This window comes from Chlorocebus sabaeus, chromosome 18 (genome assembly GCF_047675955.1).
Source record: "Chlorocebus sabaeus isolate Y175 chromosome 18, mChlSab1.0.hap1, whole genome shotgun sequence".
NCBI lineage: Eukaryota > Metazoa > Chordata > Mammalia > Primates > Cercopithecidae > Chlorocebus > Chlorocebus sabaeus.
In genome coordinates, this window is record NC_132921.1 from 59,873,842 (window position 1) to 59,900,518 (window position 26,677).

The 26,677-nt window shown below is 39.4% G+C and overlaps 1 protein-coding gene across 9 annotated transcripts in view; it reads right to left on the bottom strand.

Annotated features, from left to right (window-relative positions):
• Nucleotides 1–1,297: 1,297 nt before the first annotated feature.
• Nucleotides 1,298–26,677, bottom strand: part of RBBP8 (RB binding protein 8, endonuclease) — a 117,146-nt gene continuing 91,766 nt past the window's right edge. For 7 of the 9 annotated variants that reach the window (XM_073006428.1, XM_073006426.1, XM_007974465.3 and 4 more), the window contains 5 exons: nt 24,736–24,879; nt 19,944–20,013; nt 11,664–11,760; nt 5,555–5,696; nt 1,298–1,638 (listed from right to left, as the gene is read on the bottom strand). In XM_073006428.1, the coding sequence (XP_072862529.1) occupies nt 1,541–1,638; nt 5,555–5,696; nt 11,664–11,760; nt 19,944–20,013; nt 24,736–24,879 (551 nt within the window). In that variant the 3' untranslated portion in view covers nt 1,298–1,540. The remainder of the gene's footprint in view (nt 1,639–5,554; nt 5,697–11,663; nt 11,761–19,943; nt 20,014–24,735; nt 24,880–26,677) is intronic. The other 2 variants (XM_007974470.3, XM_007974469.3) reach the window with 2 other exon arrangements.

A 26,677-nucleotide genomic window follows, 5' to 3' on the forward strand; every position in this document is an offset into this window, starting at 1 on the left:
CGCCTCAAAAAAAAAAAAAATTTCAGAATCATGGAGCCAAACAATGTACATAAGTGGTCTGACATAAAGTATATAATCAATATGTGTAATTCCTTTTCCTATCCTATTTGTGAGAACACAAACTAATGCCATTTATTCACGAGAACCTTGATCAACAAGGAAGACCAGACTAAGCAAGAAGATTTTAGGACTCTGAGAAGTAAAGATTGTATTTATAAGGTTATTTATATTTGAGTGAGACATTCCATTCAATGTCTCTTTCATTTCTGCTTATGTAATACTGTCAAGATATGGATCAAAGAAATACACAAAAGAGACACTGATAAACAAAATGTCACTAGAAAAGATGGCACAGATTGGTCAGTCATCTTAGTGACTCATATACTAGGTCCTAGAGGAATAGAAAGTTGCTAAATAGAAAAATCTATTTTGAAACCAAATTGTTCATAACATTTGTCAGTCCACAGAAATAATACTATAGAAGTTGAACAAATGGGCAGAGAACTCAACATATTTAACTTCGAAACTGCACCAGGAAAAAAAAAAAAAAAGTATGGCTGGGCACGGTGGCTCATGCCTTTAATCCCAGCACTTTGGGAGGCCGAGGCAGGTGGATCACGAGGTCAAGAGATCAAGACCATCCTGGCCAACACAGTGAAACCCCGTCTCTACTAACAATACAAAAATTAGCTGGGCATGGTGGTGCGTGCCTGTAGTCCCAGCTACTTGGGAGGCTGAGGCAGGAGAATCACTTGAACCCAGGAGGCGGAGGTGGCAGTGAGCTGAGATTGTGCCACTGCACTCCAGCCTGGCAACAGAGCGAGACTCCTTCTCGGGGTGGGGGAAAGAAAGTATGATGAAAAGAAAACATGTGAAGAGCTGGAAAATTAGGACCAGATCAGAGAATAATATTTACAGTACATGGGAAAGGAAAAAAAGTTGATATTTGTGGTCACCTTAAAAGGAATTTATGACAGTGTAGTACCTGATCCCAATTCAACAAAAGCTGGAGAGTTTTAAAAAACTATTAAAATATAGCCTTTCTTTTTTGTTTACAAAAAAAAAAGACTTAAATGCTAGACACTGGTATGACCTAGAGAAGAGCAACTGATTAAGAAAAATCTGTAATGATTAAAATGAAGTCACTGCTCAATGTAAATACCAAGGGAAGATGAAGTAAAAAGAAAAGAACTGAAAGGCTGTAATGATTAAAATGAAGTCACTGCTCAATGTAAATACCAAGGGAAGATGAAGTAAAAAGAAAAGAACTGAAAGGCAACACATCAGACTACAACTATTGTATTTTCAAAATTGTATTAGGTATCACTACATAAAGTAAATAAAAACTCTTAAGTTAGAGTGCAAAATGAAAGCGCCTTATTGTTTTAAAGGTGCAAAAGCAAAATATCGCAAACATTTTCAATAGAAAACTGATTTATAAATCCATTTATAGAAGATCAAAAAACCAATGTTTAATACCAACTTTAAGTATAAATAAGAAGGAAAAAACTGCTCCATCCTACTGTTTCTGTTTCAACGTCTATGTCTTCTGCTCCTTGCCTTTTGGAGAAAATATTGCGTTGTAAGGCTGACGTCTTTTTGGGCGAGGACAAGGATCAAGATCTTCCTTAATATAACCTTAAAAACAAATCATAAACTTAGAAGACTGTATGTGCACCACGTATTTCTTTCAGCTTATATCTAGTAAACATTTCTTATTTGATGCTTTGTAAGTTTATATAATTCTGATTATTAGCTTTGTGATGCTGATGATTGATCTCACTATTTAGCATGTTTCCTCATTTATAATAATGACAGCAGTAAACATTTACCAAATGGTTGCATACATCATCTCATATAACTCACATTCGTTTGAAGTAGTTTCTACTATACCTGTTTTACAGATGAGGTAATAGAGACCCAAGGAAGTTAAGTTACTTGTTCAAGTTCACAAAGCTAGCAAGTAGAGGAGCTGGGACCTCGCCCAAGCTCTTTCTTATTCCAGAACCAGAATTCTTAAACACTTTCCCATTCTGCCTCCTGTAGGTAGTTGCAAAGGGAGACAAAGTGCTCAACATGAACTCTAGTATAAATTTCAGGTACTTATCAAAAACACTTTTTACAGTAGCTATTTCAATAGATGACAATCCCTCTATACCCTTCAGACTATTAGATCTCCTAAGGTGTCTCTAAGCATGTAATTTTCAGGTGAAGTATTTGCTCTGCCATACGCATAGGGGTGCAATCACAGGCTCTATCCAGACTGATTCTATCTGGTGGGTACGCATAGGGGTGCAATCACAGGCTCTATCCAGACTGATTCTATCTGGTGACCAGGCAGTGAGATATCACATCAAAGGTGACTCAATCTAGCTTAATAATGGGGAAAGCAGAAATACAGTGAAAGCTGTCAAGAGAGTTTGCATCTTTTGGAAAAACTATCCTACCGTTAAACATCTGGAGCTTCTCCAAAAGTGAAGAAGGTCTCTCTCTCCTTGTGCAGTTAAATCATCAGAACTCTTCATTGAGAACAGTTGCTTTTCAAAATTAAATTAAATTAATTGTTTTTTTGAAACAGGGTCTTGCTCTGTTGCCCTGGCTGGAGTGTAGTGGTACGATCACGGCTCACTGCAGCCTCCACCTCCAGGGCTCAAGCAATCCTTCCATCTCAGCCTTCCGAGTTACCGCTGGGACCACAGGCATGTGCCATCATACCTGGCTAATTTTATTATTTATTTTGTCTAGACCCAGGGTCTCACTCTGCTGCCACGGCTGGTCTTGAACTCCTGGGTTCAATGGATCCTCCCATCTTGGCCTCCCAAAGTGCTGGGATTACAGGTGTGAGACACTGTGCCCTGCTGAGAACAGTTTCCATAAGATGGCAAGGCTGAAATGAAATTCTAGGTGGTATAATTTTATCATCTGACATTTATTCAATGCTAGTTTTTCTTCTAGTGGGTAAAAATTTTAGATGTTTATCTATAACTGACAAACACAGGCCTAAAGCCTGAGGGCTACTGATTAATTAAAAAGTCAAATCATAAATATTCTAAACACTACTATACTTTTCAATCACATACCAGAAGACACATCCTGTTTTCATAAAACTTTTTTTTTTTTTAAGACAAGTCAGGTACAGTAGTGAGAACGAAGGGAAAGTTTGATCTGTAACTGAACGATCAACTGAGATAACTAATGGCCTCTGGAACAGCTAAAACTCAGTATTTTAAACCAAAAGGTAAGACTTAGTCTGCACCTAGGTAGTCTTTGGACCATGGAGAAAATGCAAAAAATATTAGAGGTCAGGTAAGTCCCCGCTTAGCTAATATTCTTCCTCTCTTGTGGCTTTTTTCTAAACAGCTTCATTCAAGTATACTTGGTATATATAAACTGTACATATGTAATGCGTTTAGTTTATATATATATATAAACTGTACATATGTAATGTGAATATTTAGTTCTTATGTTTAAGGATGATTTTGAATTAAAATTCTTCATAAAACTAAGAGTATATTGTCTTATTAAAGAGAATGTCTGATTGAATGTCTGTACCAACATTCATTTAATAACAAATGAGTTTTGAACTATATGTGCCACATACAAAAAAAGTCTAAGAATACAATCACGTAGAGAATAAAATCTTTAGTTAAAGAGGCCCCTTCAGGCCGGGTGTGGTGGCTCGAGCCTGTAATCCCAGCACTTTGGGAGGCCAAGGTGGGTGGATCACTTGAGGTCAGGAGTTCGAGACAAGCCTGGCCAGAATGGTGAAACCCCATCTCTACTAAAAATACAAAGAAAAAAAAGCTGGGTGTGGTTGCGTGTGCCTGTAGTCCCAGCTATCCAAGAGGCTGAGGCAGGAAAATCGCTTGAACCTGGGAGGTGGAGGTTGCAGTGAGCTGAGATCATGCCACTGCACTCCAGCCTGGGCCTTGCAGTGAGACTCCATTTCAAAAAAAAAAAAAAAAGAAAAGCCCTTTCATAAAAACTAGCTATTAAATGCTCTATGAGCTCCTCTGGAATGATATTTTCACAACAAAGGGTCTGTGAAATGGACCCTGCTTAATTAAATAGCTCTTTTAAGGCTAAGGACTCGAGCTTTTCATTTCATTTAAACCAATGATTACAATGAAGTTTAGACCTTAGTGACTACTAATTACTATATGCCTGGAACAGTGGTAATGTCCAGATTAATAATCCTAGCTTGAGCACAGAAATGGGAGTATGCTACCCCAAAGAAAGTTATATGACATGCAGACTTCAGATCACATACCCAACTAACTTAACTTTGGTAGAAAATATAAAACCAGAAAAGTGTGGATCTATATTTTTTAGCATTATGCTGCTGGTAAGACAGAACAAAAATTACTACTCTTGACCTTTTATTAACAGCCTAAAAGCTGAATATATTCTCAAATTATATTAAATGTAAGTGTCATATCTAAACAAGCTAGTTGCATGTCAACAACCTAACAAATAAACATCTTTTTAATTCAGATACCATTTATAAACATACAGCATTCTGGATAAGTGAGGTTTAAAAATCCAAAATTCATAGCAGGAGATTTAAAAAGATTCTCTCTTTTTAAATATAACTTTGCTGGTAGTTTTTGTTAGGTTATTTATTTTATTTAAAGTCATTTTGGCTGGGTGCAGGGGCTCATGGCTGTAATCCCAGCGTTTTGGGAGGTCAAGGCAGGAGAACCACTTTGAGGCCAGGAGTTCCAGACCAGCCTGGGCAACATAGTGAGACCCTGTCTCTAGCGAAAAACAAAACAAAAAAGTGCTGGGTGTGGTGGCACATGCCTGTAGTCCTTGCTACCTGGAAGGCTGAGATAGAAGGATAGTTTGAGTCCATAAGTCAGAGGCATCAGTGAGCCATGACTGTGCATGCCACTGCACTCCAGTCTGGGTGACAGAGTGAGGCCCTATATTTAAAAAAAAAAAAAAAAAAAAAAAAATCATTTTGATGATAGAATAAAAGAGAAATTGTTTTTTGAAATTTGGTAAAGCAGAATAATATAAGCACAATCACATTAAAGTGATATAACCAATCTCTAATTCCAAGTAAATTACTGAAGAGTCCTTTTATCTTTAGGAATGTTTTTATGTCACAAAACTAGCACCCAACCTGCAGAAAAGGTAAAGAAACCATAGAAAAAAAGGTGCATGTTCACATTTGGGCATATATAGTATTTTATTTTATTATCTTATTTTATTTTATTTTTGAGACAGAGTCTTGCTCTATCGCCCAGGCTGGAGTGCAATGGCACAATCTTGGCTCACTGCAACCACCATCTCCTATGTTCAAGCAATTCACTTGCCTCAGCCTCCTGAGTAGCTGGGACTACAGGCGTGTGCCACCATGCCTGGCTAATTTTTTGTATTTTAGTAGAGATGGGACTTCACCATGTTGGCCAGGCTGGTCTTTAACTCCTGACCTCAGGTGATCCACCTGCCTCGGCCTGCAAAGTGTTGGGATTATAGGCATGAGCCACTGTGCCCGGCCAAGTATTTAAAAAAATTAATTATAAAATGTTACAATCTATACTCTCACCTCTTTCCATACAAGTCTGAGTGGAAGGAAAACCAACTTCCCAAAAATTCTCTGGTGTGTTGGGTGGAATGTAGCGGAATCGGTGTCTTGAGCAGGAAGCCAACTTCTTTTCTCTTTCTTCTGCTGGCATATCTGCATAATACTAACAATAAAAACTGGTAAGTTTTTTCACTGAAGAATAATAAATGGAGTGTTATGCTTATTGATTATAAACTAGAAGCTAAAAAAGCCATTTACTAAGATATTCAGCATTCTAAGGAAACTTAATCCTCACTGATGATATTATTAGTAATTAATTCTTACAGACACTACTGATGTTGGTCTGTGAAGTGCCTGCTTCACTGATGAGAAAAGGAGCTCGTATCACAATGTAAACCAATAAAGTGCTTCTTTCATCAACAAAGTCTTGCAATGAAAAAAAAAAAAGGCCAGTTGAACTTGACAGTGTGCTTAGTGATACAGCGGATTTATACACTGGTAGAAAGTCTTTATCCTTATTAGGCCAGTAACAAAAATTCAGAGGTCTACATGTTTCTTAATTGTTATCTGAATATAATGTGTGTTTCAAGGTAATTTTCCTATCTCTACGGTTTTAAAAAATAATTTAGATCTGAATGTTGTAGGCTCCATGAGTTCTCCCTTTAAGGTTTCAGTTAGGATCAAAAGCATACTATTTTTTGGCAACTGTGAAAACAAAGAACTTGAACTTCATGCACACAAGGATAAAATTATATGTAAAAATTGTACAGGTTTTTAAGGCCTAGACCTAATGAAAACAAAGCAATAGTATAAGGTTTAATAGAACATAGATGGACAGAATCACTTTTTTTTTTTTTTTTTTTTTTGAGACGGAGTCTCGCTCTGTCGCCCAGGCTGGAGTGCAGTGGCGCAATCTCGGCTCACTGCAAGCTCCGCCTCCCGGGTTCACGCCATTCTCCTACCTCAGCCTCCCGAGTAGCTGGGACTACAGGCGCCCGCCACTGCGCCCGGCTAATTTTTTTCTATTTTTTAGTAGAGACGGGGTTTCACCATGTTAGCCAGGATGGTCTTGATCTCCTGACCTCGTGATCCGCCCGTCTCGGCCTCCCAAAGTGCTAGGATTACAGGCTTGAGCCACCGCGCCCGGCCTTTTTTTTTTTTTTTTTTTTTTTTTTTGAGAGACAAAGTCTTACTCTGTCACCCAGGCTGGGGTGCAGTGACACGATCTTGGCTCGCTGCAACCTCCCACTCCTGTGTTCAAGTGATTCTCTTGCTTCAGTTTCCCAAGTAGCTGGGACTACAGGCATGTGCCACCATGCACAGCTAATTTTGTATTTTTAGTAGAGATGGGGTTTTACTATATGTTAGCCAGGCTGGTCTCGAACTCCTGACCTCAAGTAATCCACCTGTTTCAGCCTCCCAAAGTGCCGGGATTACAGGCATGAGCCACCCAGAATCACATATCTAATCCAGCCAATTCCTTCACTTTACACTTGAGAAACTGAAAATGAAAGTCATAATTTGCTAAAGATATCACCTATTGAAAGTGACAGACTTAAAACTAGAATTTAAGTTTGAAGTAAAAGCTTTTAATACATTTCTATTTTACATAGATTAAAGGCTTTAAAGAAGTGTGAAATAACTTTATTCAGGTATCTTTTTCATCATTCTCACTGCCCTAAGTTTAAGCCTTTGTTACCTTAGTCTGGGCTTTGGGATGACATGACCTTAGAGAATCAGGGATTACTGGAAAAAACACTGCCACTGAATTAAAACATACTTGAGAAACAGTAGTCGGTCAGTGCAGTTGTAAGACGGCAAGCAAATGGGTGAGTGGTAGAACAGGAAATCAGAGAGGAAGTGCAGTGCCAGAGTTTGTTGTCCTTGTTAAGCACTTTAGATTCTTTTTCTTAGTGGGATGGGAGGACACTGAAGGATTTTGGGAATGACATGATTTAACTTTCATTCTAAAAAAAGGCCATTCATTGCTGAGCTGAAAGTACATTGTTAAGAGACAAGAATGAAAAGTAAAAGAGAATGAGGACAGAAGTACATGGGAACTCTATGTACTTTCTGTACAACTTTGCTGTGAACCTGTAACTGCTCTAAAAAAATAAATATTTATTTATTTTTTTGAGATGGAGTTTCGCTCTTGTCGCCTAGGTTGGAGTGCACTGGAGCGATCTCAGCTCACTGCAACGTCTGCCTCCTGGGTTCAAGCGATTCTCATGTCTTAGCCTCCCGAGTAGCTGGGATTACAGGCATGCACCACCACATCCAGCTAATATTTGTATTATTAGTAGAGACAGGGTTTTACCATGTTGGCCAGGCTGGTATTGAACTCCTGACCTCAGGTGATCCACCTGCCTCAGCCTCCCAAAGTGCTGGAATTAGAGGCGTGAGCCAGTGTGCCCAGTCAAAATAAAAGTTTTAGAGTAAAAAAAAAAAAATGACCAGGAGAGCACTTAGAAGCTATTACAATTATAAAATGTTGGCTGGGTGCAGTGGCTCACGCCTGTAATCCCAACACTTTGGGAGGCCGAGGTGGGCGTTTCACAAGGTCAGGAGATTGAGACCATCTTGGCTAAGATAGTGAAACCCCGTCTCTATTGAAAATACAAAAAAATTAGTCAGGTGTGGTGGCGGGTGCCTGTAGTCCCAGCTACTCAGGAAGCTGAGGTGGGAAAATGGCGTGAACCCAGGAGGCAGAGCTTGCAGTGAGCTGAGATGGTGCCACTGTGCTCCAGCCTGGGCAACAGAGCGAGACTCCATCTCAAAAAAAAAAAAAAAAAAAAAAAAAAAAAAAATTAAAAATATTGCCTTGGTCCAGGGCATTAGTGGTGGTGGCAGTAAGTGGATGGATATGGGATATATATAGATATATATATATATTTTTGAGACGGAGTCTCGCTCTGTCGCCCAGGCTGGAGTGTAGTGGCTGGATCTTGGCTCACTGCAAGCTCCGCCTCCCGGGTTTACACCATTCTCCTGCCTCAGCCTCCCGAATAGCTGAGACTACAGGTGCCTGCCACCTCGGCCGGCTAGTTTTTTTTTTTTGTATTTTTTAGTAGAGACGGGGTTTCACCGTGTTAGCCAGGATGGTCTCGATGTCCTGATCTTGTGATCCGCCCGTCTTGGTCTCCCAAAGTGCTGGGATTACAGGCTTGAGCCACTGCGCCCGGCCTGATATGGGATATATTGTGAAGGAAGAATCAACGAATCAATGGGGTTTGTTGATACGTAAGTTATTGAGATGTGAAATAAAAAAGTAGTGAATAACTACAAGATCTCAGGACATATAGGAGACTCAGCAGTGAGGTTTGGGAATTGAGAGCAGATACTGTATGTTTGTTTTTGGACATGTGAAATTTGAGATCACTATTGCAGATCCACATGAGTATTGCACATTCAACTTGTAGAATAGGCAATGGGATACATTTAAGAACTGCAAGCTTGTAGTTAGTATTTAAGTACATGGGACTGGCACTTCCACTTCTGTTTATGATTGAGTAACAGAACAGATTCACCCTCCTACGTAAATTAACTAGAAAAACTAAAATGTACACAATAATGTTTTGCAGAGATTGGATAACAGAAAGCACAGGAAATGATTATTGAGAATGAATGCAACTTAACAGCTTTTCTATCAAAGTAGCTTTTTTCTAACTAGTAGGATTAGTTCTAGATCATAGAATTATGGATATAACTAAAAATCAGAGATTTACTCAATGCGGACCATATTCTTTAAGAAATCATGATATATTGAATTTATGTAATGAAAACTCACAAACTCACATTATGGGCTTTTGCTTGTATTGCCAAACTGCTTTTCAAAATAGTGATCCCCATTGTTAGTACATAAGAGCATATTTTTACCCAATGCTTACCTGCATTACAATCTAGTCACACTTTCACATATAATTTTAATGTGCTTGGTTATCAAATTTTCTAGCCCATAGGTTAAAAAGGAAATTTAAAAGGGGAAGTAAATTGCTGAAGGCAGGCATCTGAGAGCTAATGGACAACAAGGGAAGAAATAAAAACAGCATGTTCCAGGTCAAAACAGAACCTGCCTGGGACTATTTAGTAAAAGGACAATCAGTACAGTTGGCCCTTCATATCCTTGGATTCTACATTCATGGATTCAACCAGCCATGGATCAAAAATATTCAGGAAAAAACCCTGCATCTGTATTAAACATGTACAGACTATTTTTCTTGTCATTCCCTATGCAATACAGTATAACAACTATTTACATAGCATTTACATTGTAATAGGGATTATAAGTAATTAGAGGTAATTTAAAGCATAATGAAAGAATGTGCATGGTTATAGGCAAACACTATGTCATTTTATATCAGGGACTTGAGCATCTGTGATTTTGGTATCCACAGTAGGTCCTGAAGCCAGTTTTCCGCAGATACAAAGGGATGTCTGTACCAGCTACTTCAACATCCAAGCCAGCCAATGTATAAAAGGAAAAATGTAAGTGTTTAACTGTTTATTCATTGTACCTTGTTTAGGAAGAAAAATGTTTGGTGCAGTGACTCACACCAGTAATCCCAGTACTTTAGGAGGCCGAGGTGGATGGATCACCTGAGGTTGGGAGTTCGAGGCCAGCCTGGCCAAAATGGACCCGTCTCTACTAAAAACACAAAATTAGCTGGGCATGGTGGTGCATGCCTGTAATCCCAGCTACTCAGGAGGCGGAGGCAGAGGCAGGAGAATCGTTTGAAGCTGGGAAGTGGAGGTTGTGGTGAGCTGAGATCAAGCCACTGCCCTCTAGCCTAGGCAACAACAAAACACCTTCTCAAAAAAAAAAAAAAGAAAGAAAAAAAGAACTTGGCCGGCCACGGTGGCTCCGATCTGTAATCCCAGAACTTTGGGAGGCCAAGGTGGCTGGATCAATTGAGGTTAGGAGTTCGAGACCAGCCTGGCCAAATAGTGTAACCCTGTATCTACTAAAAATACAAAATATCCATGCATGGTGGGGGGTACCTGTAATCCCAGCTACTTGGGAAGCTGAAGCAGGAGAACTGCTTGAACCTGGGAGGTGTAGGTTGCAGTGAGCCAAGATCATGCCACTGCACTCCAGCCTGGGCAACAGGGCAAGATTCCATCTCAAAAAAAAAAGAAAAAAAAAGAAAAAAAAAAGAAAAAAAAAAAAGGAACTTATATTGGTGGTACCAATTATTTAAAAAAAATTAAGAGTATACCTAATTTCCTGAGAATGCTGGTGAAAATAATGCTTTTTTTTGAGACGAAGTTTTACTCTTGTTGCCCAGGCTAGAGCACAATGGCATGATCTCAGTTCACTGCAACCTCCGCTTCTGGGGTTCAAGCAATTCTCCTGCCTCAGCCTCCTAAGTAGTGGGATTACAGGCAACTGCCACCGTGCCCAGCTAATTTTTGTAATTTAGTAGAGACGGGGTTTCACCAAGTTGACTAGGCTGGTCTTGAACTTCTGACCTCAGGTGATTCACCCTCCTCGGACTACTACCAAAGGTTTCCCTAAATAGTATACGTATAGGAGCATTTGCTATAACATAACACAAGGGGCAACAAATAATGCAAATACAGAAAAATGGCATGAATGTCTTAAGCTGGCCATAAGAACTAGGGCTTATGCCCCAGACTCATGTAATCTAAGAGAAACTGAGGGTTTTTCATCTGTTTATATCTCTCAGGTCACAGCCAGAATACTTTTTTTTTTTTTTGGAGACAGTCTCGCTCTGTCACCCAGGCTGGAGTGCAGTGTTGCAATCTCCGCCTCCCAGGTTCAAGCAATTCTCATGCCTCAGCCTCCTGAGTAGCTGGAATTACAGGTGTGCACCACCACACCCAGCTAATTTTTGTATTTTTTAGTAGTGGCGGGGTTTCGCCATGTTGGTCAGGCTGGTCTCGATCTTCTGGCCTCAAGTGATCTGCCCTCCTCGGCCTCCCAAAATGCTGAGATTAGAAGCATGAGCCACCGCACCCAACCCAGAATACTCCTTATTCCTTCTGTTATGCCTGGCTCAAATAAGAGGTTGCTATAACAAATATGGTTTGTATATGTGATTTTAAAATCATGCATTTATTATCTATAAAGTCATACTTAAAAAAAATTAGTATCTACATTAGTACTTACAATTTCACATTCCTTACATGTGTGCCCAAGCAGTTTTCTTCTCTCCTCTTTTTTCCGAACCACCTCAATATGAGGAAAATTTTGCAGGCTAGTCTCTCTGGGGGAAAAATGAATTAAATTAACAAAGCTTAGAGTTCAGAAGAGAAATAATCCCCAAAACATTCATTCATTTTATTTGAAATGCTTATTCAGTATGTTAGAAAAATATTGCTTCATCAAATACTTATTAAGTGCTTACCTTAAATACACCAAGTATTTTTATGGGTATTTTTTTTCTAACTAAAAAAAATAAAACTATTTACTATCCAAAGTGATCTGGAAATTCAGTATAATCCCCATCAAAATACCAATAATGTTCTTCACAGAAATATTTATTTATTTAGAGACACAGTCTCGCTCTGTTGACCAGGCTGGAGTTCAATGGCATGATCTTGGTTCACTGCAACCTCCACCTCCTGGGTTCAAGTGATTCTTGTGCCTCAGCCTTCTGAGTAGCAGGATTACAGGCTTGTGCCACCACGCCCAGCTAATTTTTTTATTTTAGTATAGACAGGGTTTAACCATGTTGGCCAGGTTTCTCTTGAACTCCTAACCTCAGTTGATCTGCCCACCTCAGCCTCCCAAAGGGCTAGGATTACAGGCGTCAGCCACCATGCCCAGGCTTTCATAGAAATATAAAAGACAATCCTAAAACTAGTATGAAAGCAGTAAAGACATAGCAATAGCAAAAGCAATCCTGAGCAAAAAGAATAAAGCTGGATGGGCACAGTGGCTCACTTGAGGTCAGGAGTTCGAGACCAGTCTGGCCAACATGACGAAGCTACGTCTTAATTAAAAATACAAAAATTAGCCGGGCATCGTGGCACAGGCCTGTAATTCCAGCTACTCAGGAGGCTGAGGCACAAGAACAGCTTGAACCCTGGACGCAAAGGTTGCAGCGAGTGGAGACTGCGCCACTGCATTCTAGCCTGGGCGACAGAGTGAGACTCTGTCTCAAAAACAAAAATAAAAACAAAAACAAAAATAAACAAAAAAAAACATAGCTTCCAAATTTTGGGGGAAGGTGATTTAAATAATAACAACTCCAGTCCTCCCACTTGACTAGCTCTGCAATTATTACACTCTTTCTCTACTATAATATCACTCTCTCAGTGAATCAGCTCTTTGTATGGTGGGAAAAAAAGAAAAAGAAAAAAACAACCATCGGGGCCGGGCTTACGCCTGTAATCCCAGCACTTTAGGAGGCTAAGGCGGGCGGATCACAAGGTCAGGAGATCAAGACCATCCTGGCTAACACGGCGAAACCTTGTCTCTACTAAAAGTACAAAAAATTAGCCGGGCGAGGTGGCAGGTGCCTGTATTCCCAGCTACTTGGGAGGCTGAGGCTGGAGAATGGCGTGAACCCAGGAGGCGGAGCTTGCAGTGAGCCGAGATTGTGCCACTGTACTCCAGCCTGGATGACAGAGCGAGACTCCGTCTCAAAAAAAACAAAACAACAACAACAACAACAACAAAAACCGTTGGATGATTACAATATTTTGAAAGGAATCTTTTTTTTTTGATCAGTAGGCTTAAAATATTTAGTAAACTGTGCAGTAAACAGATGCGCCGTCATCCAGGCTTTGTTGTTCTATTTCTAACGTACAGGCACAGTGGATTTAGCATAATTCTTCAGGGTCCTAGGATTTTCGGAATGGTAAATGAGCAATGGTTTCAACTTAAAGTCACCAGCTGCATTAACCCAAACCAAAGTCAACCTGTCCTTTGAAGCTCTGAAGCCAGGCACTGGTTTCTCCTCTCTAGTTATCAAAGTCATAGATGGCGTCTTCTTCCAATAGAAGGTTGTTTCATCTACACTGAAAATCTGTTGTTTAGTTCAGCCATGTTCATCATTGATCTCAGCCAGATATTCTAGATAATTTGCTGCTACCGCTTCTATATCAGTACTTTCTGTTTGCTTTGTAGTTTTATATTATGGACATGGCTTCCTTCCTTAAACCTCATGAACCAACCTGTGCTAGTTTCAAACTTTTCTTCTGCAGCTTCCTCAAACTAAAGAGAGGTAGAGGCTTGCTCTGGATTAGGCACTGGCTTAAAGGAATGTGGTGGCTGGTTTGATCTTCAGTCTAGACCACTGAAACTTCCTCCATATCAGCATTAAGTCTGTTTCACTTTCTTACCATTGATGTGTTCACTGGAGTAGCACTTGTGATTTTCTTCAAGAACTTTCCTTTGCATTTGCAACTTGGCAGACTGGTGTAAAAGGCCTAGCTTTTTACCTCTCTTGGCTTTTGAAATGTCTTCCTCATTAAACTTAATCATTTGTAGCATTTGATTTAAAGGTAAGAGATGTGCAACTCTTCCTTTCACATGTATACTTAGAAGGCATCATAGTTTTTAGTTTTTGAGACAGCATCTCGCTTTATCTCCCAGGCTGGAGCACAGTGGCGCGATCACAGCTCACTGTAGTTTCGACTTCCTGGGCTCAAGCAATCCTCCTACTTCAGCCTCTCCCAGTACAACAGTTGGAACTACAGATGTGTGCCACCATGCTCAGTTAATTTTTTTGGCATTTTTTGTAGAGATGGGGTTTTTCCATATTGCCCAGACTGGTCTAGATCTGCTCATCATGGCCTCCCAAAGTTCTGGAATTACAGGCATGAGTCCACCATGCCTAGTTCCATTGCATGGTTCTTAACTGGCCTAATTTCAATGTTGTTGTGTCTCAGGGAATAGGGAGGCCCAAGAAGAGGAGAGATGGGAAAATGGTCGGTTGGTGGAGCAGCCAGAACACACATGGCATTCATTGATTGAGTTCGCTGTCTTGTATGGACATGGTTCATGATGCCCCCAAACAATTATAATAATAGCATCAGGCTGAGCGTGGTGGCTCATGCCTGTAATCCCAGAACTTTGGGAGGCCCAGGCAGGCAGATCATGAGGTCAGGAGATCAACACCATCCTGGCTAATGTGGTGAAACCCCGTCTCTACTAAAAAAAAATACAAAAAAATTAGCTGGGCGTGGTCGTGGGCACCTGTAGTCCCAACCACTCAGGAGGCTGAGGCAGGAGAATGGCATGAACCCGGGAGGCGGAGTCTGCAGTGAGCTGAGATTGCGCCACTGCACTCTAGACTGGGCGACAGAGCAAGACTCTGTCTCTTAAAAAAAAAAAAAAAAAAGAAAAAGCATTAAGGATCACTGATCACAGAACACCAACAGATATAATAATGAAAAAGTTTGAAATATTGTGAGAATTACCAAAATGTGACACAGAAACATGAAGTAAGCACATGTTGTTGGAAAAATGTTACTGACAGATTTGTTCAAACAGGGTTGCCACATACCTTCAATTTGTAAAAAACACAGTAATTGCAAAGTGCAATAAAGAACCGTGAAATAGAAAGTATACCTTAAATGGAAGTGTAATAAAAAGATCACATACATGCCCCTCTGGTTGGTAAGCACTTTCCCTCAAAAAGAAAAGTTTTAGTCACTCTACTTCTAAGTATAAATCCTTTTTTGTTTCAACCTAAGAACCCTCAACTCTGGTATGATCTGTGAATTAGAAAAGGGAAACCAAGAAGGAACACACAAAAAATACTGCCACCACTATATTTTCTTTCAAAGAGTTTATGGAATCCTAGGATTATGCAGATCACATTTTGGCCATATCCTTTCCTCTGAATATTAACTACCCTACATATATAGTGTCTTATCATGACCTGGGGAATCTCCTAGTAGAATGGCATCTGTAGTAGACCTCAAAGCATCACTTAAACAAGCTTCTTGTCCCTGATGCTACACAATCGATCTTCCCAGGTTTGCAGTGTTAGTATTCTCAGTGGGAAAAGCAACCATGTAACTCCGAGAATTTTAGCAACCCCATGCCTCCATCCCCACACTTTCATTCACCTCTTGTTCTCCAGCTATCTAATTGCTTCAGAATAAAGCAAGCTACTCATACATAATTTCTAAAAAACTAGTGAACCTCTAATAGGAAACATTTAAAATGACAGGTTTTTTTGTTTTTTGTTTTTGTTTTTTTTTTTGAGACAGGGTCTCGCTCCGTTGCCCAGGATGGAGTGCAGTGGTGTGATCATAGCTTACTGCTGCCTTGACTTACGGGGCTCAAGCGATCTTCTCACCTAAGCTTCCTGAGTAGCTGGGACTACAGGCACACACCATCACATATAGCTAATTTTTAATTTTTTGTAGAGACGTGGCCTCACTGTGTTGCCCAGGCTGGTCTCAAACTCCTGGGCTCAAGTGATTCTTCCACCAAAGCTGCCCAAAGTGCTGGGATTATAGGCATGAGCCACCTGGAAAATGACAGTTCTTCCTCCGCAGTCCTACTTCTAGGAATCTATCTCAATGATCTACAGGCAAAAATATGAAAAGAGAACGTGCAAGGTTATTCACTGCAGCACCATGCACACTAGGCATAACTGTCAACAGCCCAAGTGTCCATTGCTAGGGTATAAACTATGGTAGAGTCACATAATGAAGTACTATGGAGCTAAAAAGAAATGAAGAGTATCGCTATATACAACTTGAGTGATTTCCAGGATCTATAGTTAAATTAAAAAAGCAGACTGGGAGCAGTGGCTCAGGCCTGTAATCCCAGCACTTTGGGAGGCTGAGGTGGGTGGATCATGAGGTCAAGAAATTGAGACCATCCTGACCAACATGGTGAAACCCCGTCTCCACTAAAAATACAAAAATTAGCTGGGCGTGGTGGTGTGTGCCTGTAGTCTCAGCTACTCGGGAGGCTGAGGCAGGAGAACTGCTTGAATCGAGGAGGTGGAGGTTGCAGTGAGCCGAGATGGTGCCACTGCATTCTAGCCTGGCGACAGAGTGAGACTCCGTCTAAAAAAGCAAATTAGAGAAAAGTATATATAATATTCTATATGAGTCACGGAGAGTATGTCTATACACATGTATTTGCTTCTATTTTTCAGGAGAGAAGAAAAATCATAAATTTTAAACAAATGATTACCTATAGGGATAGGGAGGTAATAAGATATAGAGGCCAAGAATAGAAGTGAGATTTATCTGAATATACTTGTATTGTAGTCTGGTACAATGTACACACTTTGTGTCCATTATACACATTTTATATACATTTTATATATATGATGTATAAAGTATACATTATACTTTATATACTTTTACAATAATTAAATATGAAAAGAAAAAAACCCAATTCCTAAAAAATCAAAAGCGACATAAACTTGGGTACTGAGTTTGTGGCATAATTATGCAAAAAATAATTATCCCAAATGACTTAAAAAAAAAAACAACACAGTGATTTGACTGTACATTTCTAATAGAATATATTTTAAGGACAAAAGAGCATACAAAAAGTTTTCAAACTATTTTCATTAATTATGTTATTGGTGGTATTATTCTGAAGCTGCTTTATGTGTATTGTGGAATAAAATAAATTAAGGAATTATGTTGGTGGCACTGAAAAGTGGGATTTTTGGTAGGTGGGAAAGTAAATACAGATGTAAGATAGAGGAATTTACATAAATATCCTGTGGTCCTGAATCTGAGTTAGAGCGATCAGTATGAAGTATAGTTTACCTTAAAAAATTAAAGTGATATGGCAGCGTGAGGTGGCTCACACCTGTAATCCCAGCACTTTGGGAGGCCAAGGCGGGCGGATCACGAAGTCAGGAGATTGAGACTATCCTGGCTAACACGGTGAAACCCTGTCTCTATCAAAAGTACAAAAAATCAGCTGGGTGCGGTGGCGGGCGCCTGTAGTCCCAGCTACTCAGGAGGCGGAGGCAGGAGAATGGCGTGAACCCAGGAGGCACAGCTTGCAGTGAGCTGAGATCGTGCCACTGCACTCCAGCCTGGGTGACAGAGGGAGACTCCGTCTCAAAAAAAAAAAAAACAAAAAACCCAAAGTGATACAAAAAACCTTCTTTCTAACTCTGTCCACCTAAAAGGCTGAGAAACAATGACTAAAGCACAACCCTAGCAGCCAGACTGTGGCCTAAACACCATTTCTCACTAAAAGGAACTAGGGCTCCAGGAAAAAGGAACTAGGGCTCCAGCAAAAATGGCACATTCCAGATAGCAGAAGCAAGAAAGCTATGAAAGAAGCTTCCTTTAGGCAAAGACTGGACAATCTGAGTATCTCTAAGGATAATGACTGCAATGGATTACAACCCATCAAATATACTTAAATTGATGAGTATATAATGACACCTAAACAAAAAACAACCTAGTCACATTTGGGATGCTAGAGTACCATTTGTTTGGAAAACTGGTAACTAAAAAAAAAGAATTAAGCATTTAACAAAATGACAGCTCTTTAAGAGTCTCACAGGAATAAAAAAAATCTTGGCCTGTTAGATTTCTAAAATTCTCAATATAAATAAAAATAAAAGGAATAACTTTACTTACTAACTCAATTACCAACATCCTAACTTAAAGAAAAAAATAACAATTTTTTAAAATGAATTACTATGTCTTCAATTCGCTTTAAGAACAAACAGTAGGCGACAGTAAGTAACAGAATTTGCAATCTCTGTGAAAGGCAGAAAGTCACATTATGGTTAAATCAAGATGCTTAGGGTCAGGCGAGGTGGTTCACGCCTGTAATCCCAAGACTTTGGGAGGCCCATGTGGGTGGATTACCTTAAGTGACAAGTTCGAGACCAGCCTAATCAACATGGTGAAACCCCGTCTCTACTAAAAATACAAAAATTAGCCAGGCATGCTGGCGGCCAACTGTAATCCCAGCTACTTGGGAGGCTGAGGCAGGAGAATTGCTTGAACCCAGGAGGCAGAGTATGCAGTGAGCTGAGATCACGCCATTGCACTCCAGACTGGGCAACAAGAGTGAAACTCCATCTCAAAAAAACAAAAACAAAAACAAAAAGAAACAACAAAAACAAAAACAAAAACAACCCAAAAAAGATGCTTAAAGGTTTGTTTTGATTTTAAAGATTCAAAAATCCTCATAAAGTAATTCTGAAGCATAATAAACCTAAGTGTTACTACCTATTTTACTAAGTCTTGGCACACTGCAACCTCCACCTCCCAAGTTCACGCCATTCTCCTGCCTCTTGAGTAGCGGGGACTATAGGTGCCCACTACTATGCCCAGCTAATTTTTTGTATTTTTAGTAGAGACAGGGTTTCACCAAGTTAGCCAGGATGGTCTCCATCTTCCGACCTTGTGATCCCCCTGCCTTGGCCTCCCAGAACTGCTGGGATAACAGGCGTGAGCCACCGTGCCTGGCCTACCTAAAGTCTTATACTACATAAAACTTGTACAATTTAATAAATGCCCCAAGTTGAAAATAAGATAGAATAAAAAGACGATTTTTAAAAAAATAATAAAACAGGCTGGGTGGGGTGGCTCATGCCTGTAATCCCATTAGTTTGGGAGGCTGAGGCAGGTGGATCACCTGAGGTCAGGAGTTTGAGACCAGCCTGGCCAACATGGTGAAACCCCATCTCTAATAAAAATACACAAATTATCCAGGCCTGGTGGCGGGCACCTGTAATCCAAGCTTACTTGGGAGACCGAGGCAAAAGAATCACTTGAACCCAGGAGACAGAGGTTGCAGTGAGCAGAGATTGTGCCACTGTACTCCAGCCTGGGCGACAGAATGAAACTCCGTCTCAAAAAAATATATATATATATAAATATATACACACACACACACGAAAAATAAAGCAGAGAAAATCACTATTCTCACTGCCAAAAAAAGGTGATGGTGGTAAAAATTTCCTTATTTGTAAAATTTGTCATTTTTATGCTTGAGTCTTTTTTTTATGACCATAAAGTAAATAATTTTAACTTAACCAAAGTAGCTATTTAACAGTTTAGAGATACTCTGACAAAGACAGCTCTATTGGCCAGGTGTGGTGGCTCAAGCCTGTAATCCCAGGACGTTGAGAGGCCGAGGCAGATGGATGGCTTGAGCCCAAGAGTTCAAGATTAGTCTTGGCAACGTGGTGAAACCCTGTCTCTACAAAAAATAATTAGCCGGGTGTGGTAGTATGTGCCTGTAGTCCCAGATACTCAGGAGGCTGAGGTGAGAGTATTGCTTAAGCCTAGGAGGTGAAGGTTGCAGTGAGCTGAGATGAAGCCATTGTACTCTAGCCTGGATGACAGAGCAAGACCCTGTCTCAAAAAAAAAAAAAAAAAAAAAAAAAAAAAAAAAAAAAAAAAAAAAAAGAGAGAGAGAGAAAAATAAAAGACAGCTCTATTGTACTTCTAGTCACATTGCTGGTATAAATAAAAACCAACTTACCTTTCATTATCTTTAAAATATGGCTCCACAAATGCTTTCTGCTTGACTTTGTCTTGTTTATCACCATGAGCTATAAATAAAACATGTACATTACAAACTAAATGTATAACTTAATGAGAAATAGTTAACTAGCTTGGAAGAAAATGACATGTACTCAAACTTCCATTTTCATTGGGTTTCATACTCTAGGTCTCTGAGCAACTCATTTAAATTTTCTGTAACTATGTAACTACTTTTTTTTTTTTTTTTTTTTGAGACGGAGTGTTGCTCTGTCACCTAGGCTGGAGTACAGTGGCAGGATCTCGGGTTACTGCAAGCTCCACCTCCCGGGTTTATGCCATTCTCCTGCCTCAGCCTCCCAAGTAGCTGGGACTACAGGCGCCCACCACCACGCCCGGCTAATTTTTTGTGTTTTTAGTAGAGACGGGGTTTCACCATGTTAGCCAGGATGAACTCAATCTCCTGACCTCATGATCTGCTCGCCTTGGCCTCCCAAAGTGCTGGGATTACAGGTGTGAGCCACCGCGCCCGGCCTCTGTAACTACTTTTTTCTTTCTTTTGCATCTGCATAATGAGGTGGGTGCTGTTTCATTTACCTCAAAATTACTAGACAGCTGAAAGTCATTATCTCAGAAAGTATTTCAGAGTTTAAAAGAAATACTCAGATGACCACTATTATCGTTTGACAAGAAACGACAACAAAAAGACACCTTTCAATATTAATTTTGGCTGGGTACAGTGGCTCATACCTGTAATCTCAGCACTTTGGGAGGCTGAGGTGGGTGGATCACCTGAGGTCAGGAGTTCGAGACCAGCCTGGCCAACATGGTGAAACCCTGTCTCTACTAAAAATATAAAAATTAGCTGGGCATGGTGGCAGGCACCTGTAATCCCAGCTACTTGGGAGGCTGAGGCAGGAGAATCGCTTGAACCAGGGAGTTGGAGGTTGCAGTGAGCTGAGATCGTGCCACTGCACTCCAGCCTGGCAACAGAGCAAGACCCTGTCTCAAAAAAATAAAAAAAATTACACATAATTATACATCTTTATAGAGTGTGATACTCTGATATATGTATACAATGTGTAATGACCAAATTAGGATAATTAGCATATCTGTCACCTCAAACATTTGTTTGTCATTTCTTTGTGTTGGGAACATTCAAAATCTATGTTTTTAGCTATCTGAGAACATATAATATATTGTTGTTAATTATAGTCACCATATAGTGCTATTGAACACTACAACTTATTCTATTTAGCATTTTGTTTATTTTTCTTTGTTTTTTGGAGACAGTCTTGCTCTTGCCCAGGTTGGAGTGCAGTGGCATGATCTAGGCTCACTGCAACTTCCACCTCCCAGGTTCAAGAGATTCTCCTGCCTCAGCCTCCCGAGTAGCTGGGACTACATGTGCACACCACCACGTCTGGCTACTTTTTTGTATTTTTAGTAGAGATGGGGTTTCACCATGTTAGCCAGGATGGTCTCGATCTCCTGACTGTGATCCACCTGCCTCAGCCTCCCAAAATGCTGGGATTACAAGCGTGAGCCACTGTGCCAGGCTCCCTTATTTATTTTTCTTAGAGATCAGGTCTTGCTATGTTGCCCAGGCTGGAGTGTAGGGGCAATTCATAGGCACCGTACTACTACTGATCAGCATGCAAGTTTCGACCTGCTCCATTTTTGAAGTGGGACAGTTCACTGCTCCTTAAGCAACTTAGTGGTCTCCTACTTCTAAGAGGTCACCATATTGATGCTAAACTTAATATGGATCATACCTCAGAACTCCAATACAGCACTACTCCAAGAACTCCAAGGCTCAAGCTATCCTCCTGCCTCTGCCTCTTGGGTGGCTGGGACCATGGGTGCCTGCCACCTTGCTTGGCTAGCTATATTTTTATATTAATTAACCCACCTTTGGCTACCCTAGTCTTCCCCACCTCTAGTAACCACTATTCTACTCTCTACATCTATGAGATCAACTTTTTCAGATTCCACATACAAATAACAACATGTGGTATTTATCTTTCTGTGCCTGGCTTATTTCTCCTAATATGATGTTGTCCAAACTCATCGATGTTTGCACAAATGACAGAATTTTGTTCTTTTTAGTGGCTAAATAGTATTTTTTTGTGTGTATGTGTGTATCTATACATATATATATATTTATATATATATAGTTTTCTTTAACTATTTATCTGTAAATAGACACTTAGGCTGATTCTGTATCTTGGCTATTCTGAACAGTGCTGCAATAAATGTGAGTGCAGATATCTCTTTAACATACTGATTTCCTTTCCTTTGAATATACACCCAGTAGTGGGACTGCTGGATCTATGATATTCCATTTTTAGTTTTTTTTTTTTTGAGACGGAGTCTCACTTTGTTGCCCAGGGTGGAGCACAGTGGCATGATCTTGGCTCACTGCAAGTTCCACCTCCTTGGTTCACGCCATTCTCCTGCCTCAGCCTCCCGAATAGCTGGGACTACAGATGCCTGCCACCACATCCGCTTAATTTTTTTGTTTTTTTCAGTAGAGACAGGGTTTCACCATGTTAGCCAGGATGGTCTCAATCTCCTGACCTCGTGATCCGCCCGCCTCGGCCATTTTTAGTTTTTTGAGGAATCTTCATACTATTTTCTAAAATGGCTATACTAATTAACATTGTCACCAATCCTGTTGATTTTTATAATGCATCTTTAAGGTAAGTTATAACTAGAGAATAAACAGATTAAAGATTTTATCAGAAAATTGGTGACAAAGATTAAAAACTAGAGCTCATATCTTGGGACCTGACTCCTAAGATGTCTAGACTCAAATAGCTAAATGCCAGCATCTATTCAAAGAATCAAAATTTACTGAGCATGGTGCTAAGTTCCAGACATACAATGTATAACAAGAGAGAGCAGGTCTCCTGTCTTCATGGAGTTTACATTACAGTGAGGAAAACAGACATTAAGCAAGCAGAGAGTTAAATGTTAAGCAAGTAGATAGTTAAGGGTTATGTGAGAAAGCACATGTAAGGTAGTAACTAGATTGAGAAAATAAAATAAATACATAACAAATCCTAAATTATATGCCTGGGTGACTGGGAAAAATAAAAACGTCTGAAGATTTTTTGGTAGGAAGTAAATGGAAATTGGCTTAGACATGTTACGTTTAAGCTGAAGAGACAAAAGTATCTCACAGTACTCAGAAATGCAAGACTGGGATTCATTAGAGAAGTGAAACCTAGAGATGCAGATTTGGAATCATTTTCAGAGGTAGGGCTAATAAAAGCTGTGAGAGAAAACAAGTTGCGATGAAGAAAGAGTCTTGGGGATATTCTAGGAAAGAAGCTGTGATAAATAAAAAGAACGATGCAGCATCGTCAGAAAAGCTAAGTGAGAAGAAATTCTGGGATAGTCAGTGTCAAATGTAACTTAAAACAAGGAACGGAAATTAATAAGTACGCCTTTGCAAAAAAATATTCTTTTTGTTTGAAGTGAAACCTATTTGCAAAAGGTCCTTCGTGGGGGGAAAAAGGATACTGAACAGCTGTAAATTTTTATTTCAAAATTTACTTGATGGAGTTTTTGCCATGGACTAAGCAAGCAAAAGACTACTGTCCTCTATCTTTGGTTTCGGTCTCATTCATTTTTGAGTTACGGGCTGTTTTAAAAACCTCATGGAAACATGAGCATAATCAAGATTGTGCCACAGCAGAACGTATGTTCATTTAAACCAGCATAAAACAATTTTTGCACTAGATTAAAAATTTGGACCAATTAATAACAATGAGAAAAATGAGAGATTTAACAAAAATTACAATTTTCAATCCAGATTATCTACTTAGATTTTCAATTATTCTTTTTCTGATTGCTATCCTACATTATAAAATTACTGCTTCTAATGAAAGAGATATTAATACTAATACACATAGTTACATTAGGTATTTTGGCTGGTAAGATAAAGCATTCACAGCAGAAAACAGATCTGAATTTTCCTGTTTTGAATTTAATTATTACAATTTATTTTTGAGACGGGGTCTCACTCTGTTGCCCAGGCTGTAGTATAATTATTTATTTGGAGACAGGGTCTCACTCTGTTGCCCAGGCTGTAGTATAATTATTTATTTATTTGGAGACAGGGTCTCACTCTGTTGCCCAGGCTGTAGTGCAGTGGGTGATCCACTGACGCAGCCACAGCCTTCTGGGTGTTCAAGTGATCCTCTCGCCCCAGCCCCCAAGTAGCTGGGACTACAGATACGTGCCACCATGCCGAGCTAATTTTTGTAGAAATGAGGTTTTGTCTTATTGCCCAGGCTGGTCTTGAACTCCTGAGTTCAAGCAATCCATCTGCCTTGGCCTTCCAAAGTGCTGGGATTATAGGTGCGAACTGCTGTGCCTGGCTAGATCTGAATGTTCCACAAAATTTTCTCCTTCTACTTCATTACAATTAATTTAATAATTAACAGAAGTTTCTCAAAAATTTTATCAATTTTATGCATATTTAGAAAAAAATTTCTAATATCAAACTAATGTTAGTTTCTTAGTTCTAATAAATATTTTATAGCTATATAACACGTTAACATAAGGAGAGGTTAAGTGAAAGGTACAGGAGAATGTCAAACAATTTTCTGGAACTCTTATTAGTGTGACATGATCTCAAAATTTTAAAAAGGTGAAAAAATTTATACAAGAAATATGAAACTTTAATTATTGATATGCTATCAAGCCTTTGTTAATTAGCTTGATAACTTAACTTACTGAATTCTGCAACTGAGAAGCCATAGTTAAAGAGAAAATCATCTTACTGTGTGGTTTCTTTGTGGCAGCAGACAATTCCTCCTCTTCATCTGCTGCTTGGGAGAAACTATCTGCCAAACAGGATTCATACTCTTCATGTGTTGTCTGATCAAACATATCTTCCAAGCTATCATTCATTTTTCTTTCTTCATCTATGTAAAAGAGCATCGGCTGAGGGCAATAAGCAAGCTTTTGCTTTCTATATAGACCATCATGAAACTGTAGTAACTGCCACACAGTAACAGAATGCAGTCCTTAAAGACACTTCTTAAAACATGGTTGAGAAAATATGGATTATATATTGGGTACTGAGCTTAATAACTGTGATGTAATAGTATGTGCAACAAATTCCCATGACACGTGTTTATCTATATAACAAACCTTTTTATGAACCTGCAAACCTAAAATAAAATTTAATAGTTTAAAAAATGTTTTAAGGAAATAAAAAAATGTGGATTACAGGCCTTATTCTGAAGAGTATTCTTTCAGTGAACAGATGTAATATAGGTAGTGAAAGGATTGTAGACATATATGCAAAAGATAGTTCTAAGAATGTTACTTGTAAGCGGTCGTTAAGAGTGCTAAATTCAGTGAATATAAGTGAGTAACAAACTATAATGTATATTAATGAAGTGTTTAAAGGCATGATTATTACAATGAGTGTTGCAGGCCTAGCTGTGAAGAGTGTTCTTTTGGTGTATAGATGTAATGGATGTAGTGAAATGTTTATGGACACATGCTAAACATGATTCTGAGTTGCAAGCTGTAAGGCTGAGTGTTAATTCAGTTACTCTAAGTGAGTAACAAACTGTAATGTATGTAATGAAGTGTTTACAGACACTTCTTAAATCATGATTCTTATAATGAGGTTTAATTCTTGTAATTCGTGTATGAGGTAAGAATAAACTCCCAACTCTGGGTAGTTACTGTACATTTACAAAGACTTTATGTTATGGCTTTAAATGTCCTTTACTCATGCTTTTTTTTTTGAGACGGAATCTCACTCTGTCACCTGGGGTGGAGTGCAGGGATGCGATACTGGCTCACTGCAACCTCCGCCTCCCAGGTTCAAGCAATCTTTCTGCCTCAGCCTCCCAAGTAGCTGGGATTACAGGTGTGTGCCACCATACCTGGCTAATTTTTGTATTTTTAGTAGAGACACGGTTTCACCATGTTGGCCAGGCTGGTCTCAAACTCCTGACCTCGAGTGATCTGCCCGCCTTGGCCTCCCAAGGTGCTGGGATTACAGGTGTGAGTCACTGTGCTCTACTCTCTCATGCTTACTTTTGTTATTAAGTAGCGAAAAAGTATTTTCTTTCATCATCATTAGCATCTAGTAGTTTAGTATTACTAGAAATTAGGAATTCAATGCCATATTTGACATGGAAAGTGATAAATTCACCTTCACAGATCTAACAACATTTCCCATTACATAATCACACTTAAAAAACACCAGAGTTTAAATACAGTTGGCTAACAAATATGACAGAAAAGAGGTCTGCTGAGATTATTCTATGTAAGCACCACCTCTCCCAACCTGCAGCACTCTCTCACTCTTAACTTGCTTTACCTTTCTCCTGGACTTACCATCATCTATTATATATATAATTGTTTATTTCTCTCATTAGAATGTAAGTTCCATGAGGTAAGTACTTTTGTTCTGTTTATTCATTATCTCTAGTTCCTAAAATACTTCCTACTACAAAATTTTTGCTTGATATTTACTGATAATTAAACATTCTGCATGCTGAAGGTCAAACTTGTAAATAAAATACAACTTCTATGCACCAGGCATTGTGCTAGGCATCCTCAGAACATTCTGTGTATGCTGTTTGTAAAGCAAAATGTTAAATTGCTGATTTATTTTTGTTTGATTTGTGATTGTGAAATACCTGAAGACACAGAATATATCCTTGCTGATCTTTCTGTCACAGCACCTAGTAAGTCTAA